The following is an 18,362-nucleotide window of genomic DNA, read 5'->3' as shown; positions in this document are numbered from 1 at the left end:
TTTGAATGTCAAATGAATGTTGAATGTTAAACTAACTTAATGCCGGTCTAGTCAAGGCCTGCGGTTCGATGAATACTTTTCTATTAGATGTAGGTACCCAATGTGTTCGCGTTATCCATACAACATGGCCTTTTCATGCATTTTAATTGCCCATAGATAGGCTACACCAGCGGTCCTCCGCGGGACATTCAGATGTTAGCAGATCTTAGCTAGATTCCTAACCGGGCCTATGGCCGGCAGCGGAACCCCGACCGCGGAGCCCCCCGGCGGCGGAGCTCCGGTGGCGGAGCTAAGATCTGAATATTAGCCCCAGCTTGATGATTCGGATCTTAGATTATGGTAGGTGAAAAGTTTGGACCCCTGGGCTACACTATCCATTGGGAATTGACACAGTTTCTCGTCGGTGAGTTCGCCTTAGCACTACAGGCATCATGCACGTGATCAGACCACCAGCTCTGTCCTTGGAGTTGTTGGTCGTAGCACATTGAGACTAGTGCCGCGGTCAGTCGACCGCCTATTCATTTTTGTTCTCCCGTCAAACGGCTCACTGTAAGTTCACCTCCGCACAAGTCTGTGCGCTGTGCGCGCCCTGCTGGTTAATCTGCTATGCTCTTTCTTCCCCCTCCCCCCGCCTTCACTGCTTTGATATGATAAATGGCTGAGGCAGGTGAGTCCTCCGAATCAAGTCGAGTATTTCAGGCCAACTGGTAAAGGAGTGTCAGGCTTTCAAACACACAAACCATAAAGCCTATGGACGCCTCAGAATAGTCAACGCGCTGCGGCATCACTCGGGCAGGTTGTAGCGCGCGCGTGTGTGTGTGTGTGTGTGTGTGTGTGTGTGTGTGTGTGTGTGTGTGTGTGCGATTTCAAAGTAACAAACTCAAAGCCGATGCATGCGTCCAAAACTATTCGTTCAAAACCAAATAAACAACAAAAACAGCGTCCCTTATTCGCTTTAAATACTTTATTTACCGCGCCGTATTAATTCCCAAGCTTTGAAAAGAAAAGAAAGTATTTGAAGCGAATAAGCGACGCTGTTTTTGATTTTTTTTTTTTTGGATTTGGTTTTGAATTAATAGTTTTGGATGCATGCATCGGCTTTGAGTTTTTGTTTGTTACTTTGAAATCGCATACGCTCGCAATACATACACACACACACACACACACACACACACGTGCACGCACGTTCATTCACGCAAGCAGGCACCCACTACAACCTGGAGAGGCTGTAAATGCTTTTAAAAATGATAATGGCTATAGACAATTTTTGACAGGTTACAAATTCTCCCAATTTACTTACTATTCCTCTGTACATATTTGTTTTTTCCTGCATTTTACAGATTTGTGAGGAGTTTTTCTGTATTACAAACAAAGATCTACTCGGAACATTCAGAGCTGCTGTAGAAAAATATGCGCCCCTACTGCTGAGTTTGTACCGCGCCCGAAAAACAGAGTTTGGCAAGGACCTGAAGGAGATACTGAGAAAGCTTGATGATGAGGTTTGTGCACAGTACAGTACCAAACAATACTTTTGCCCAGATGAAATTCAATCTGTTGAATTACAATTAGTCTTGCTATTATTAGAGCTATCTTTCTATTTTTTCTTTTTTTCTTTGAGACCACCAACATCGTCAGACACGGCAAGGAAGCAGCCATGAAAGGACTTCCTGTGTTCCTACGTGAAGATCCTAATCTACTTTTCAAGCAGTGTCTTGTAAGTATTAATGGTCATTAATATACATTTTACAAGCATAGAGATACAATTGTAAAATGAAGATACTGTAATTGAAAATACTACACAAGTAGAAAATATGAAAGTTTATTTCTGTTTCGCCCTCGGACTGCTTGAGAGAGGGAAGGGAAGTTAATTGCTTATATAAAAAGCTTATTGGTTGTGAAGCGAGTCCCTCTAGCGCATTTGACAGGGGTTTCAGATTATACCATGAGGAAGATGCTGCTTTGATATACAGGTTGTTGTCGGCAGATGTTAGACCGAGGCTACCTGCTTTGGCTAGAACTAGGGGGCTAGATCACAGCCATATCACTCACCACCTGTCAGGTCATTCTTTTGATACTAGTGATTAGGTCTAGGCCTCTACAGGCTACAAGCTATTATTTTTCTTACAGTCCGAGTCAAATGTTCTGGGCCACATAACTACAAGGGTGATATACTCTTCTACATTGGGTTGGAACCATTTCCTTGGTTTTGTGGACATTGCAGGTTATGCTGGTGAGCTGGCACGCATCTCACAGGGCTGAATTATACCATAGATTATAGATAGATAGATTATACCATGAGGGAAGATGCTTTTATTGAGCTGGCTCCTCTCTGCTCTTTTATCTGTTTAAATGTGCGCTATGCATGATGGTGGAAGTTCAGTTTGTATTATTTGTTTAAATTTCTTGGTTGATGCTTTTGCCCAACAGAACATAGAGTAGGTTTAAAGTTTAGGATCACTTTGAATTTTCTTGTTTTCAATGGAAACACACATGAGTTATCCTGCATAGGAAATATAGGAGACCAAATCCTCTCTTTATTCATTTTTTCCAGATTCATATGGCGGTCTTATCATGGTAAACTAACTCATTGTCAGGTGTTTAACAGCGACACACACTCGGAGACAGTAAAGAAAGACGGGACAGTAAAGAAAGAAGATGTGCTCTCACCATTCTCATGCACACAATTGTTTTTTTAATACATAAATTAAAGGCTTGCGGTTTGTCCACAATATGTGGGAAATTACGGTAGTGTAGTTTAAATAGTTTTCATAGTTATCAGCCTACGTGCTGCTGAGAAGACCAGAGTTTTTTTTACAACACCCTCAGGGGTCGCATAGCTATTGGATCATGAGGAGATATTAGCTGAATGCTAGGAAATGTTATTTGTTTAAAGGTCCCATGGCATGCTATTTTATGGATGCTTTAATAAAGGTGTTAGTGGGCCCCTAATACAGTACTTGAAGACGTTCAAGAAACTCAGCCTTGGTGCAGCAGCAGAGTTACAGCCACTACGAGCCAGTCCCACAATGAGCTCTCCACAAACGTGCCGTTTTTAGAGGCGGGTCAAGTTGGAGGGTGGGAGTGTGGCCCTGAGCAGTTTGCAGCCACGGTACCATGCGCTAGTGTTTACAGTGGAACACTGAACACTCCGGGTGCTCCGGCGGGAGTCCTGGAGCTCTATATCTAAATAATATCATATTATATTTAGATATCTATATAATATATATTATCATGGTCAAAAGCTGTTTGCGCCTCCGTATGATATTATGAATCTCAAACGACTGCGACGGGTTCTCAGACGCCTCTGGTTCTTCCACTTCCACGTCAATATTAAGTAGGCTACAGACTCAACGGAGAAATGAAATGGAGGAGAAGGGGATTGTTGCCCGCAGTTGTTGCCCGGGGTTGTCTGTGTCGGGTTGGTTGAGAAGGAATTGGGAACCGCGACATGGAGGAGAAAAGGATTGTTGCCCAGGATTGTCCGTCAAAGCCCCGCGGAACGCTGGCCGCCCCCGGGGCTGCCCGCCCAGCCCCGCTGCCACGGCAGCGGTCCGTCGGAACCCCGCTGCCCGCTGGCCACCTCCGGGGCTGCCCGCCCAGCCCCGCTGCCCGCTACAGCGGGGCTCCGACGGACAATCCTAGGAAACAATCCTTTTTTCCTCCACGTCGCGGTTCCCAATTCCTTCTCAACCAACCCGACGCAGTCTAGTCTTTTCACCAAATGGGAGCTTTATGCAAGCTTGCATTATTGTGTTGCATGTTATGCGCCATGAAGGCCGCCTCATACCTCCGGATCCGGACGAAATTCGTCCGTCCGTACTAAACATTGTCTCTGGGACTACCCTTCATACCTCCGTCCGGTTTCAGTGTTATGGATGTTACGCAAAACAACCTCTAGAGGGCAGTGACTGTTGTGTATAAAATGACCGGCATCGACAAACATGGTATCTGTAGAGGAGATGATTTTGCTCTGTGTCATCCAGCACAAAGTGTACGTGGCGGTGGCATGTGGCACCCCTCACCAACCTGCAGATTCTCTGCTCAAAATTTAAATTCAAAAAAGTTTTATTGGCATAAAAAATATACATTTGCATTTCCAAAGCAGGTGAACAATAAAATAATAAGGTCAAGTATATAGTATAATATAAGTATAAAACGTTAAATACAAAATATATATACATATCAGTTATTATAGGCCTACTACTCTCGTGGTTGGGACTTCTGCCTCTACTGCCGCCTCGATCTCCGGTGGTATTGCTCCGGTTTGTCCGGAGCACTCCGGATTCGTAAGCTCAGAGGCGACGGACCCACTGACGGACGACCTCCGGGACCAGACAAAAGCATCCGTATCCGTATTTACCGTAGGGTGTGAATGGGCCTTTACACCAACAGCGGAACGGTTATCCAAATAACAAAGAACACTTGCGTTACAGTGTGTGTATTCACACACACATGTGGCGCTCGCACGGTCCTAGCTCATTGCCTCATTGGCGGGCCAAATTCTCTGGGCGGGCCAAGCAGAGAAAGGGGAGGTAACATGGCCTCATATGACGTCATATGGGGCCGGAAGCCAAATCGAAGCATTTCAGCGAACCTTTTTTCAAAGACGGCGCAAGATAGCTACTTCTCGGTTTACACCTAACGCAATTTTTAGCTACTGGGGGACCATAGGGAGGCTAGGGGAACTCAACTTAATGTTAGAAAACCTCAAAGTGAAAATTTCATGCTATGGGACCTTTTTAAATGGCTTATTAATTCATAGGGCTCCTTTTAGGTATAGGCCCATTTGATTGTTGTTTCTGCTGATCAGGTGCACCAACCCATTGCAGCAGCAAATTTGATGATGGAGGTGTGATTGCTGCTCTGGGTGCATCACATAGCCCTGGGCAGAGCCGTATATAGAGAGAGTTCTGCCAACTGAAATCATGGGTGCCATCTTGCTGACTCAAGTCAGCTCACTGTACAACGTCTGCCAATGGAACGAAGATGGGATGTTGCAACAAATCGCTCATTATCATCATAAACTGTTTGTGAATGTTAAAAGGTTTCTCATACTTTGCTAAAAATATAAACGCTTTTACAAATATATCACGTTGAACGTCTCGAGAAGACAATTATGCCTACATCGCCTACAGGGCTCCAGACTAACTTTTTCACAGGTAACCTAGCTTTTCATTTAGTAGCACCAAAACAAATTAGGTAGCACCATATTTTTCTTTGTATAGCGTGTTATTAATACATGACCTTATGTTTATGAAAGATTGACAAATAAATAGATAAAGAATAAAAATAAAGATAGATAAACGCCTTAAATTAAGCACATAACATGGAATATTTATATTTACACACACACACACGTTATTCTGTGTGTTTTTATAAGATACCTGGGCATGATGGCATTAAATAATCTAATTCTAAAGGAAATTATAATTAACCTATAGAGCATTTTTCCATATAGTTATTATCATTTGGCTATATGAAACAGAAATGAGACACACTCTTTACCTTCTGCATGGGCATGTTCAACCACAATATGGCCAATAAGAATATTGCACGGTTTTCCATCTTCAACGATACAGGCATATATAATCTTGCACTCTTTGGTGGATTTGTCAGTGGAACCGTCAAGCATGAACGAGAGGTAGGGGGCGGATGCGACTTTGTCAGCGGCCTTTCCCTTGAGTGTGTCTGCTATAACTCCCACAAATTGTGCACACGCAGTGTCGTTGGAATATGTGGGGTTGACATTCAGTCCGTTCTTCTTCATCATTTTGTGAACGGGAGTTTCTCTTTAGCGATGTTGTAGGCGGTGTTAAACTTGATGATCATTTGTTCATTCTCCACCGAGCGATTGGTCTCATCTATCCGATTAAATGAGGTGGGGAGAGACTGGGAGCTTCATGTGATGCAGCGGTCCCTGCACGTATTGTGCTTTTGGCTTTCATTGTGTAATTTTAATGACTGAACTTTGAATTGTGTAGACCCGTTTACAAAATGTGTTTTGCCTGCAACGGACGGGCCACATGTCCTGCAGTACACACACCCTGGTTTGTCCCTCATAACGCAACCACGGGAACTGCGCCAGCCATTTTTGTTGAAAACAATACTCTCAGGTTGGCGAAATACTTTCGCCAACCTGTCACTGTCCTCTTCAGAATAAGAATCTGAGATTATTTTTGCTTCCTCTGCTAACCCTTCTCCAGCACCAACAACAGCCTCATTTGTTTCCTCCTCCGACACATTTTTCTATAAATAATCTACTATCGACCACTTCATATCTGCTCGTCCTCCTGCAAGTAGCACCGGAGCGACCTCATTAAATTTTAACTCACACTTTAAGAAATTAGGTTGCATATGCGACCTAATAGGTTGCACTCTGGAGCCCTGATCGCCTATCAGTGGAGCCGCGTTCACCTTACCTTCTCCGATAGCCGTCGCCGTGTAGCCTACGATTACTTATTGAGACATTGGCTAAAAATTACAACTTCTTGGTTATTTATTTTAATCTAGACTATAAATATTTCTCCTAAACATCAAATTAACCCTTCTCGTAGCCTACTTAGGTGTCATGATCAGACTGTGTCTATTGTTAAAAGTCTGACTGATGACTAATGCCCAAGGGAAAAAAGACCATACACGTATGATTTTGTTTATCAATTAAAGAGTTGTTTTCTCTTTCATAAAAAATGAATCACACATTAGCAATATAAAAATAACTTTGGTTACTTCTTAGACTATAACTTATAATACATTCTGAATGTTTGCATTCAAATCCTAGCAGTACGCAATAATTTGTACAACATTTAAACAGACTCTCAGGAAGATCCTCCAACAGGAAAATTCATATTCAAATTACTACAGTGAAATCAGGGAAGAGCCATTAAAACATCTCAAATATTATGGTAAAAGTATACATTTTGTATTAGACAATCTTTAATATATTTACTTCTTACACTATATAGCACATAATACATTCTGAATACATTCTGAATGTTTGCATTCACAGATGATTCAGAGATGGTTCATCTTCAGTCCGTTTCGTTTGGTGGGTCTGCTGGGCGGTGTCGGTGGGGTGAAGACGAACAGTGTTGGGATGGAATTCGGCTTGAGCTTCCTAACACCATCAGCTCTGTGACTCTAACTGTGTCTCATCGAAGTGGTCCTACAAACGGAGTCAGACATTTTAATGCAATTTCAGAGAGAAAGTAAATGATGGTAATGGATTTTCACAGAATGGCATCTAACCAATGCATAGTTATTGCATGGATTACATAAGCGCTTTGGCACCATGCTGTTTGCACTAGACTCTAGACAAGAGTAACATAAATCTCTCCAGCAAACATGAACTGACCATGTATTATCTGTAACTCGAGAAATAGCTGACCAAGCAATGCTGCAAAAGGGCATTTGTTTGCAATATATCCACATGATTTCCGTGCAAAGTTAATCACAATCTTTCTGACATGCATGAACATAAAAAAAGACAATGCAGCCGGTGTTTTGAAAGAATGCAGGGTAAAATGCGGCAGTGCAGAAAGATAGCACGTCAAGAAGGCTAGCCTTGCAATGATGTAGTATTATTAGTTGTCATTATTCTAAAAATTGCATAGATTTTCACAGAATGGCATCTAACCAGTGCATACTTATGCATACTTATGCATAAAAGAGCCTGGTGGAAAAATACAGACGGCAGATGCAGGTTGTTTGTCCCGGAGTTCAGTGCTAACATTAGCATAAAAAAGGCGCAAAGAGCTAGCGAGCATCGTGTAGCTTAACACTACTAGGCTAAGTTCAAATCAAATTCACTTTGGTTAGTACTTTTTTCGAAGCATGCCATGAATTGATGGGGTACAATAATATTTTCCAAATGTGTTTTCTTTACAAAGTCCATGATAGAAATGTTCTTACCTCACACAACAAGGAAAAATTATTCGGCTTCCAGTTCATCCTTCTGACCCTCTGCTCCCACAATTTCCTCCTAGTAGGGTCCTGAGGGAAATGATGCAGACGTTTACCACGTTCGGGCTTTAGAGAGCAACCATAGGCTACACAACACAACATTTTCTTTCGAAAAGTAATTATATTACAGATATATATTCCTCTCTTGTAAGTTGTCGCACTTGCCTTGATAGCATGGTAATGACGATTGATTAATGTTTGGTCTGTAAGATGGCGTACACAAAACACGTGACTACCTTTGAACCAATCCACGACAGAATTGTCCTGAACGTTCTAAACAGAGTTGGCGGAACTCTCTCTATATACGGCTCTGGCCCTGGGAAGCACTTGTGCTGAGGGATAGTGGATGTCACATTTCCAATCTTACACTAGATGGCGTTCTTGAATGTCATTAGTACGCAAAGCACAGCCGTAGGAACGAGGCGCTTGCGCCGAGTTCCGAAGTCCTGTGCTTCAAGTACCAATAATGACATTCAAGAACACCATCGAGTGTAAGATTGCAAATCAATAACACAAACCATCTTCATTATCAACAATATTGTAAAATGTTTTCATATTGTGGGTTAATTTGCCCTCAAATTCAAGCTTTCTGCCCGAGTTCATCTCCATCAGAAAATAGTTCCTATAGTAAAAGCGCCTCGTTCCTACTGCGCAAGTGAAACAATATAACGGTTGAACGTTGTTATGGAAACTAGGCTCATGAAAGTAGTTTCAGCTAGTTAGCGTAGCGATAATTTCTGTAATTAGGCACATTATTTTTGTCCGTTCTTTCACCAGGCATTTAAACACACTCTAGAATGGGAATTGACCAATCGGAGTGCTTGCTTAAACTTGTGTGTTATTGAATACCACATTAAGTCAGCTTTACAAATTTTCTCATTTTTCCCATGGACAGCACCAGATAGGCTTGAATGACGGGGATATGGATCAGTATACACCGGAATGGTCCTTCAACAACAAAGCTAAAATGACAGACAACTTCATATTGGATATGACAATCCAATTTGAGATGCCTGGCTCCCTACAAGACATGTAGTATGTGATGTGAGTTTGAATTGAAAATCATATTTCTTAATGTTCTCAAACAGGAAACTGATCCAGATGACGTGGCTGCCAAGGGAGTCACTGTGGGAATTCTGTATGTCCTGTGTGGCTGAAGCCTCATCCCCCAAGATCCAAAACATCGCACTCATCTTAGAGGAATCCATAGTAGTAAAGGACCTTCCGGATACTCCCATGGCCTACCTTCTCGGCCTCCTTTATGCACTCAATATTTCCTATCCGGACGACCTTAAGTACACCTTTGAAACACGTGTTCCTGGATAATGGCCCAAAATGCTCGGTGTGCGATCTCTAAAGAAAAAACTTTGTCTTGTCTAAACGTTGCAAAAAGAAAAGTGAAATAAAGAAACAGGTTTTCCCTCTTGGAGTCAGCTCTGATTAGCAGCTGTGAAATTTGACACGTTCACATAATTGTTTTGTGTTGTGTTCTCAGACTAATTGCTGGTTAATAACTCAAAAGTTTGTAAAATGTGTGTTACACTCATTTGTAAGTTATGTAGTTATTGCTAATAAGGAAACGTGAAATTTGACATTGATTTATTTTATTTATATTTTTCTACATTGTTACATTGCTACATTGATTGTTCTAGCAAAATGTTAATGCAGAATGTATTTTCAATTTAGACCTGTGAAGCCATACGTGTCAAGACAGCTGTGAATGACATGTTATGTGAATTTTAACAGAACTTTTTCATGTTAATTCTCTTGATGCCCATAGTCATCTCTGACCAGCAGCTGGCAAACTAATGTTTTAAGTGTTTATCACACATTTTATTGTCTAAAATTGTATTTTAGATGCATCTGAGCAGGGATTATTGTTCTAGCATAAGTGTAACTGCAGAGTGTTTTTCAAGTTATACCTGAATATTTGGCCATATTGTTGAATTTGAAATTCACACTTTGATCACTGACTAGCAGCTGTGAATGACATGTCATGTGAAATTTAACACTGGACTTTTTCATGTTAATTCTCTTGATGCCCATAATCATCTCTGACCAGCAGCTGGCAAACTAATGTAAGTGTTAACCAAGTGAAGAATGGGGAGATCGCACACTAGGGCTGAGAAGTTCCAAAAGTATTTTAAAAGCCGAAACAACAATTACAGGACACATAAACAAGGGGAAACGTTTCGGGTCTAGCCCTTCATCCGTGTTCCTTGTACGTGATGCGTCACAGGGCGCAGCGGCCTTTTATCAGAGACACTATAGAAGGACTTTGCTTTTATAGGCTCGCCTGCCCCAAGACACATGAGTGTGTTTGGGGTCTGTATCCAAATCACCAAAGTTACACCACAGGTACTATAATATCACGATTATATACAAACATGTACAGGAGATATAACATTTTCTATACAGAAACAGTCACATTTTAATAGTGATACCATATTTAAATTAAAAAAAATATATATATATATAAAACAATATTTAGAAAAAGGTACACATCACCCTTATCAAAAGCAATATCATCATAGCACATTAGGTTATCTTGCGTCCATGTTGGCCTAGTCCATTATTCAAACAACTATTCTAATTACAACAGTTACAGCGAACATGTTAAGGTAAATTCATCATTGATACCACATAGACGGTCTCCTAAGACCAGTTCAGACCAAAGATTCGCGACGCAACGAGACTCTTTTGGGACGTCGCATGGGAAAAGTTGCAGCAGTGGCATCGGCATCCCCAAAGATTGAACATGTTAAATCGCCACGTCCAGTTTTAGAACGCAACGATGTGGCTATTTCTCTTCAGCCAATCAGGACACAGCACAACAATTTAGGCTTATTAAATACAAGTTGTAGATGCTAACGGTATTATCTTTGGTTTTACACCGCACTTATTTAACATGCCCTGCAAATATATAAATCAGTGTTCGAATTACGTGGGAGAAAGGGAACCGAGCTTCCAAAAAGGCAAAGTCAAAAAACTGAGGGGTCTCATATCTGAAGGTGTCTGCCATATTTGGCATTGTAATTTCATCTTAAACAACACTCATCCATCCCCGTGCAGTCTCTTACCATTAAAGATGTTAGATTAAAATATAGGCTAGCCTACTATACGTCACGTAGACTGACTCATTTCACGGATTCACCGGGTTGCCTTAATTACATCGGTCGCATTTGTCAGGTGAAAACTAAATGTCAAGGGAAAGAGGCGGTGGTTGAAAAAAGTATTTCGATCGCTTATTAAGTTCACTCGTGGCGTGTAATGATTTATTCGTTTCCCTGTATCATTTCCTTAATTTAGAAGACAGTTTTTTTAGACCTGCGCGCGCATGTCCAAAAAAAGATGCGCGTGCGCATGTTTTTTTGGATCTGCGCGCGCATCTTTTTTTTGGACATGCGCACGCGCATGTCCATGTCATGTCCATGTCATTCGCCTCTTTGGACCTGCGCGCGCATGTCCAAAAAAAGATGCGCGTGCGCATGTCCAAAAAAAAGATGCGCGCAGGTCCAAAAAAAAGATGCGCGCGCAGATCCAAAAAAAGATGCGCGTGCGCAGGTCTAAAAAAAAACATTTTTGCGCAGGTCCAATTTTTTTTTAATTATTATTTTTTTCATTTATAATTTTTTTTTAATATAAATTTTTTTAAATATAATTTTTTTTTTTCATATAATTTTTTTTTTATATAATTTTTTTTATATACATTTTTTTTTATAATTTTTTTTTCCTTTAGGTCCTCCATTCGAGAACTTGATTAGCAGAATATAACCACAAGGTGTTGCAGTAGACTGTTTTATAGGCCTATTACAAGAATAAGCAGACTGTAAAGCACTGAAAACTACCAGCTTATATCAGAGGCACAATGGTAGTCTCCTATACTATATTCAATCTCCAAGTTGGAACTTGCAAACGCACAACATGAAAGTAAATGAGAGACCAAAGTCTATAGGCTTGACAGATTTACAAGCCAAAAACTTTTTTATTTGAACAGAGGTTGAGCAGACTCATAAGGAAATTAAGGTAAAACATTAACAATCGGTTCCTTTGACAGCCACTTATCAACATCAATTTTGGTTAACTCGCCTTAACATCATGGAAGTAAATAAACCAACCCACTTAGAAGACCATGAAGAAACATCTCCACATTTATTCTGAACCTGCCTTCCATTCATCTTTGAGGTTTCTGCTACTGCAGTGTTTCAACCAGTTGTGTGTTATGTTGTGTGTGTTCATATAAACCAACAGAATTCAGGCTGACAAGACCAACAGCTCAGCTCTGTAGCGGTAACCGTGTCGCTCTACTGCTTGCGTTTCCCTTTCCTCTGTTTGATGGTGAAGAGGTTTTCGTCGGCGGGGTACATGTCTGCGCCGCCACCTTTAGATGACCTCTTCTTCTTCCCGCCGGCCCTCTTCCCCTTCTCCTTCCCCGCCCCACGGCCGCCGTACAGCTGCTGCGGGGTGTAGGACTCTCGCTTGAAGGGCGACGTGCGCGGCTCCGTCGCCGCCGCTCCCCAGTTCAGCCGGTTGGGGTTCTTCTTGTTCCTGCTCTTCTTCGCCGCCTTCTCTTCCCCGCCCCGGAAGCACTCCTCCTCGTAGAACGTGCGTTTCTGTGGTGTGGCGGCGCCGGCGGTGGTGGTGGAGGAGGAGGAGGAGGGCGGAGCCTTGGTGGCGGGGACGTCACGCTTGGGCTTCCACTGGTTGGCGGCGCCGCTGACGGGTGTCGGCTTCAGCTTGGCGGACATCTTGGTCTTGAAGACGATGGCCGGCCAGCAGGGCGTGGGTGTGGGTGGGGGTGGAGCTGGAGCCGGGCGTGGGGACCCTGGCGGAGGAGGGGCGGGTGTTGGCGTTCTCCTGCTGCCGGTGGTGGTTCTTCTTCTTGTAGTCGTGGTAGTGGCTGGTCCTCTGCCCCTTCTTCGGTGGTCCCGGGGCGGTGTGGGGGTTTGGGTGTGGTGCCGAGCAGGCCAGCTTCCTCAAGTTCTGGACGGGGGGGGATAGTAAATAAAATCACAACGTTATTCAGTGGCATTCTGAAACTAGTGGGGTCAGGGTGCTGTGTGTCAGAGGAGAAGAGAGACAGAGCTTACCTTTGACCTTCCACTTCACCCTGTGCTCCCTCTGGTTGAAGTTGACGGGAGTGTCGTAGTGATTGATGAAGGGCGTGCTGGGGTAGGTCCCATTACACATCCGACGCTGTGTACATGCCTGAGACACACACAAACACCTAATACTGATCTTGCAAAAAGGGCACACGCTCGCTATATTTTTTGATAATATTCATCTTTAGATCATAAATTTGATTCATTATTTGCTTTGGAGAAAATGAAGAAAGGGAGAGCAGGGTAAAGAGATAGAGGGAGGGACAAGAGGAGAGGATGCTGCGGTGCAAACTCAGGGATGCAAACAGACCTATGGTCAAAAAAGAGAGAGATTTTCGAAGCCCGCGCCCCCGCAGCAAATATCAAATAATGACATTTCCACCAACCTCTGCCATCCCCGGCCCACCCTATACACAGACAAAGTGCAAACTGAAATTCTTAAAATGAAAATCCACAAAACTTCTTGTTAATTTTGTTTAACTAGTCTTCAACACACACACACACACACACTCACCTCTCCATTGGCAATCTGATTGCACATTGGAATCGGGAGTACTACACTTTCCCTGATCTTTTCAGCTGCTGAGGCCTGATTCTTGGACAAAGGATTGTCCTTACAGAGGAGCTGGGCCACACTTTGGGTAGATACGATGGAGGCCACTGTATTGTGCTCTGGCAGTGTGCCAACAGGGCATGCAGCCCTCTGGAACCATAATTTATCTCTTTAACAGAAAGTGCATTTAGCACATCCCTTTTTTTCAATTAAAAAAAAAAAAGTCAGATAGTTTGAAATTGCGTTTGACTGCCTTGACCTCAATTGCAGTTTCAACTTTTAGCCAAGGCCACTTTCAACTGGTTTTACATCCTTTATCCACTTGTTGCACAGTAAGTGCCGCACTCTCATCAAATTCTCTCATTCTGCAAATGAAGAGTTGAATATTTTAGCCATTCTGTGGCATAACGCGACCAGACGTCTGAAACCGGGACTGATCACCCTAGACTTTCTGTATCATAACGGAGAGCAAAGTAGTTCACTCAGCCCCCTTTCCTCAATGTGCCCTGCGCCACCATCAGCAATCTATTTGACTCAATTAAAATGTATTAAATGATTTTAGTATCCTTAAAAAAGCAGTGCCGCCTGTTGATAAGATAAGCCCACTCTAGTGTTTCCCACACATAGGCAAATGTGTGGCGCTGCGCCACAGATTGAACAACGAGCGCCACAAATTGATTCCGCTTTTCTTATTTATTTTTACTTGAACGCGATTTTTAAATGTAACTCCGCCAGCCCGTAATCGCGCCCCCGTAATGCTGCCAGTCCGACACGTTCCCATTCCGACAGTCCTGTGCGCGTATGCAAATTAGCCATGTGCGCCAAACAGAAGAAGGGCCCTATCTTGCGCCCGGCGCATTTGACTTTCTACACCGACGCATGTGTCGTTGCTAGTTTGCACCCGGCGCAAAGCTGATTTTCCCCCGCAGCGACCAGGCACCACTACACTTGCATGTTAAATATTATGATGTCAAAGATTATTCATACGTGTGAAACTGCATAGAAATAGCGTGTGGATTGTGGAAACAATCCGCTGCATGAATGAACATGAATGAAGTATAGTAGGCTATGCCATCCGTTAAAATAATAATAATAACAATAATACATTCGAGCAAAGTATATTCCAGACTTCCAAAACAAAATCTAGTTTTAGGGTAAATGATTGGTTAAATTATTTGGGAAAGAACAGCTGATACAGCGGTAAGTTGTACTTTTAAATCAATGCATCTGCAAACACCTATGTTAAACACATATGTTCTTGACCCAGACATCGTGTACAAGCCCATTACTTTTAGGATTGATGAGTATTTGATCGTGAGAAAACAGTTTTACCGCGAGTGAGTATTTAATAGAATGAATGAATGTGGGTGATGCTTGGTGTGCACGTGTGTGTGCGCGCCCATCTGTCTAAACACACGCAAATTAAACACGTAAGTGTATGAGAAGGAAATCGAGTCAGTCGACCTGCGATAAGCAGCTGATTCTGAACGGACTCGTCTTCAGATGGACGTGTTCTAACGCATTTTTAATCAATGAAATGTTAACACAACAGTATATATCTGACCATTTAATTTTCGAAATTTTAGGTGAAGCCGAGCTTCCCTTGCAGTAGAGAAGTCGCCACTACGAAAGAATGCAATGTATCCAACTAGCGGGATCTAAACAAACTAAGCTCCAGCGAATTACTACAGTGCAGAAGTAGTGGAGAATGGCGAAACACAGCAACTCTAGCCTAACCAAAATAAAAATAATCGCCGCCCGGTGCAGCAGTGTGAACTGCCCAGTTTTTAGAACGTCTCAGCCCGTCTCGTCGCAAGGAGTTGCGTCGCGAATCTTTGGTCTGAACTGGGCTTTAGCATTATAAGCGGGCGAAAAACGAGACACACGAGAAAGAAAATGATCCGCATTTTCTATTATCGATAATACCCCCCCCACAGTAAATCAGAACGCTGCGCACGCGAAGCCAGTTGTTTCGGCAGGGCGCGCGCACCTGTATCTCGCGCTGCAAGGATTTTCACATAGTCTGACCCTGGAGTTTGGCGCCGCGTCTAAGGGTCTGATTATAATTTCATCAACAGTAATTCTGTATTGCATCTACCGTAGATGCAATACAGAATTACTGTTGATGAAATTATAATCAGACCCTCAGACCCTCCCAGACCCCCCCCCCCCCCCAAAAAAAAAAAAAAAATAATCGGATCTACACGATTCACACAAGTCACCCAAACAGCCGTGAAAAAAGCGGCAGCCGCCGAAAAGCGCGCTGTTTGCATCCCTGATCATTGATAGAAAGTTGTACCTTGAAATTATACAAAAAATATCCATACACACCTTTTGCCTGGCAATCTTGATGACCAGTGATAAACAACAGTTGACGATCTGTAATAAAACAACAGAATGTTTTATGGATTGCAAAGACATTTTACTAAACAATTTTCAAATATTTGGGTGATTAAAAGTGTACTTACTGTTGCCTCCACTTCTCTGTCCAATCCCAGGGACAGGAAGTCCAGCCTTTTTAAAACTGTGGTGCCCACTTTACAAATCGCCTCGTCTGGTGATTTTGTGTCATCCAACACATCATCAAGCTTTAAAATGACAGTCAGTTAAGTACTTACTACTACAGTATATCATACTTGACAGCAAAAAACAAACGACAATAGAAAACCTCTTTAGAACTCAATTATATGAAGAAAATACTTCACTTTGTTTAATGTGGGCCATATTAGGCCTATTAGAACTAAATCAAGAAAAATAAAAAAAATACATTTACCCATGTCAATTGTCCTTCGTCCATCTCATGCTCCGTTACTTCCCTTCTTGCACATATGTGGTATTTGTGCTTCATTCCACAACAGTGTTGATTGCAAACCTCAAATCCTCCTGCAATATGGTCAGAGAAGCCCAATTTCAGAAATGACAGGAGCATAATAAGCAATTTGTGGAATTTGTACCATAGCATGTCTTTCCAGCAACTGACTTAGTAAATAATGTTACAAGTTGTACAACATTATATTTTAGTGCATTAGATAGTGTAGTATTAGGTGCTACATTTTTTTACTGTGATGATCTCTGGAATACCTGTTGTGGTTGTAGCTGGAGCTTCCACTGCTATTGTTGCACTCATGCCAGGAGCTTCTACGTTAATTGTAGGGGCTACGTTGACAGCAGGGGTCGGTGGTGGGATGATGGCAGCGGCCTGGTTCGTACCGGTGGTCGGTGGTGGGATGATGGCAGCGGCCTGGTTCGTACCGGTGGTCGGTGGTGGGATGATGGCAGCGGCCTGGTTCGTACCGGTGGTCGGTGGTGGGATGATGGCAGCGGCCTGGTTCGTACCGGTGGTCGGTGGTGGGATGATGGCAGCGGCCTGGTTCGTACCGGTGGTCGGTGGTGGGATGATGGCAGCGGCCTGGTCCGTACCGGTGGTCGGTGGTGGGATGATGGCAGCGGCCTGGTTCGCAGGGGGTGCCACGGATTGTGTCACAACAGAGGCTGCTGCAGTGTTTACAGACTGGGCAGCTGTGCAAGATGCAGCAATGGCTGCTGATGCTGTCAGCAGGCAAGGGAAACAATTAAGATTATGACCTTTGACATTCTAAACAGTATGTGTTGATATTGATATTTTACTATTTTTTTTAGTGTTAACCAAAACGAACAATTACTGCTAGGAATTTCCACACATTGGAGTAATAAAGCCTTTTTATTGCATGAGATGGCTACAATAAAAAAAGACAATACCAGTTTGCCATCCGAATGTCACAACTATACTGTGCACGTACATACCTAAAACCGTCTGCCCACTGGAGTTCAACTGGATTTGCAGTGCACTCCCCAATGTTTTCTTCATGTTCTCTATTGTTTTGGCATTGCGTCCATTGTTGTAGTGGTGCAAAATGTTCCTCATTAAAAAAAATATGGGACGATGGACTCATCATGTTTAAGAAGTGGTTGTTCTTCCTCAATCCACTGAAGAGCTGCTCGGCACACTGGCTATTGGCCCAGCCACGTAACTCAGGCACAAGCTCTACCTTGCGCAGAACATCCTTTGGGTCTTTGGTGTTCCTCATGAAAGCGGTCACAAAGAGCATAATGCTCTGATGACCCTGTAATAGGGTGGCCATTTTCATCAGGTACTGGCTTCTTTGTAGTTAGCCAAGGCAAGCTGACTTTCACTTTCTTTGCAGAGGCCAATCTGATGTTGTCATCAGTAGGATCCAGCAGTCTCCCCTCATAAGGGCTGAAGGGCCAAGACTATGGCTCTCTTATGTTTGTATGTGTTGCCAGTCCCCGTGCAAAATCAAGGTCACATTGGGGAAATGCTTCATTGATAGCAGCAGATCAGCACAACTCTTGGGCTCTCAGCCCTTAGGTTGACTCCATAAACAACAGCACAAGGGCATGTGACCACAGCACATCCACCTGGTAAAAGAAAGTTATCGTACCCGTTATGAGTAACCATTACAGTGAAATGTAGTGAAGTCTGAAAGTTATTACTGATGCAAACACTTTTGAATATAAATCAACTCACCAGAAGCCCCCCAGACCTTTGCAAACACTTTGTCATATGCTGACCGGTTCTGCATTTCTTTGCGGAGCCTCATAATAAGGTCCATCCTGGAGCCCTTGGAGTCTATGCCACACCCCTTGCAGAGACTTCGCACAGCTTCCATCTATGATGTTAAATAGCAAATATTACAGCCCTGATAGATTTAATAATGAGAAAAACCATACAAATACTCCACAGTGTG

General features: G+C 42.9%; 1 protein-coding gene and 1 long non-coding RNA gene across 2 annotated transcripts; one reads left to right on the top strand and one right to left on the bottom strand.

Annotated features, from left to right (window-relative positions):
* Positions 1-1,365: 1,365 nt before the first annotated feature.
* On the top strand, positions 1,366-9,230 carry LOC311357363. The gene is made up of 3 exons (XR_014637814.1): positions 1,366-1,499; positions 1,619-1,714; positions 9,048-9,230. It is a non-coding gene; the product is annotated as an uncharacterized lncRNA (long non-coding RNA).
* A 2,942-nt stretch (positions 9,231-12,172) lies between these two features.
* Positions 12,173-13,335, bottom strand: LOC311357180 (uncharacterized protein). Its single transcript, XM_084477078.1, has 2 exons — positions 13,050-13,335; positions 12,173-12,942 (listed from the first exon to the last, which is right to left on the bottom strand). Exon 2 carries the CDS (start codon positions 12,705-12,707, stop codon positions 12,264-12,266), a length of 444 nt encoding a protein of 147 aa, XP_084333204.1. The 5' UTR covers positions 12,708-12,942; positions 13,050-13,335; the 3' UTR covers positions 12,173-12,263.
* Between the last annotated feature and the right edge of the window lie 5,027 nt (positions 13,336-18,362).

This window comes from Micromesistius poutassou (assembly GCF_964030765.1).
Source record: "Micromesistius poutassou genome assembly, chromosome: 13".
Classification (NCBI taxonomy): domain Eukaryota; kingdom Metazoa; phylum Chordata; class Actinopteri; order Gadiformes; family Gadidae; genus Micromesistius; species Micromesistius poutassou.
Note: the sequence above shows the minus strand (reverse complement) of the source record. Positions and strands in the feature narration are given on the sequence as shown.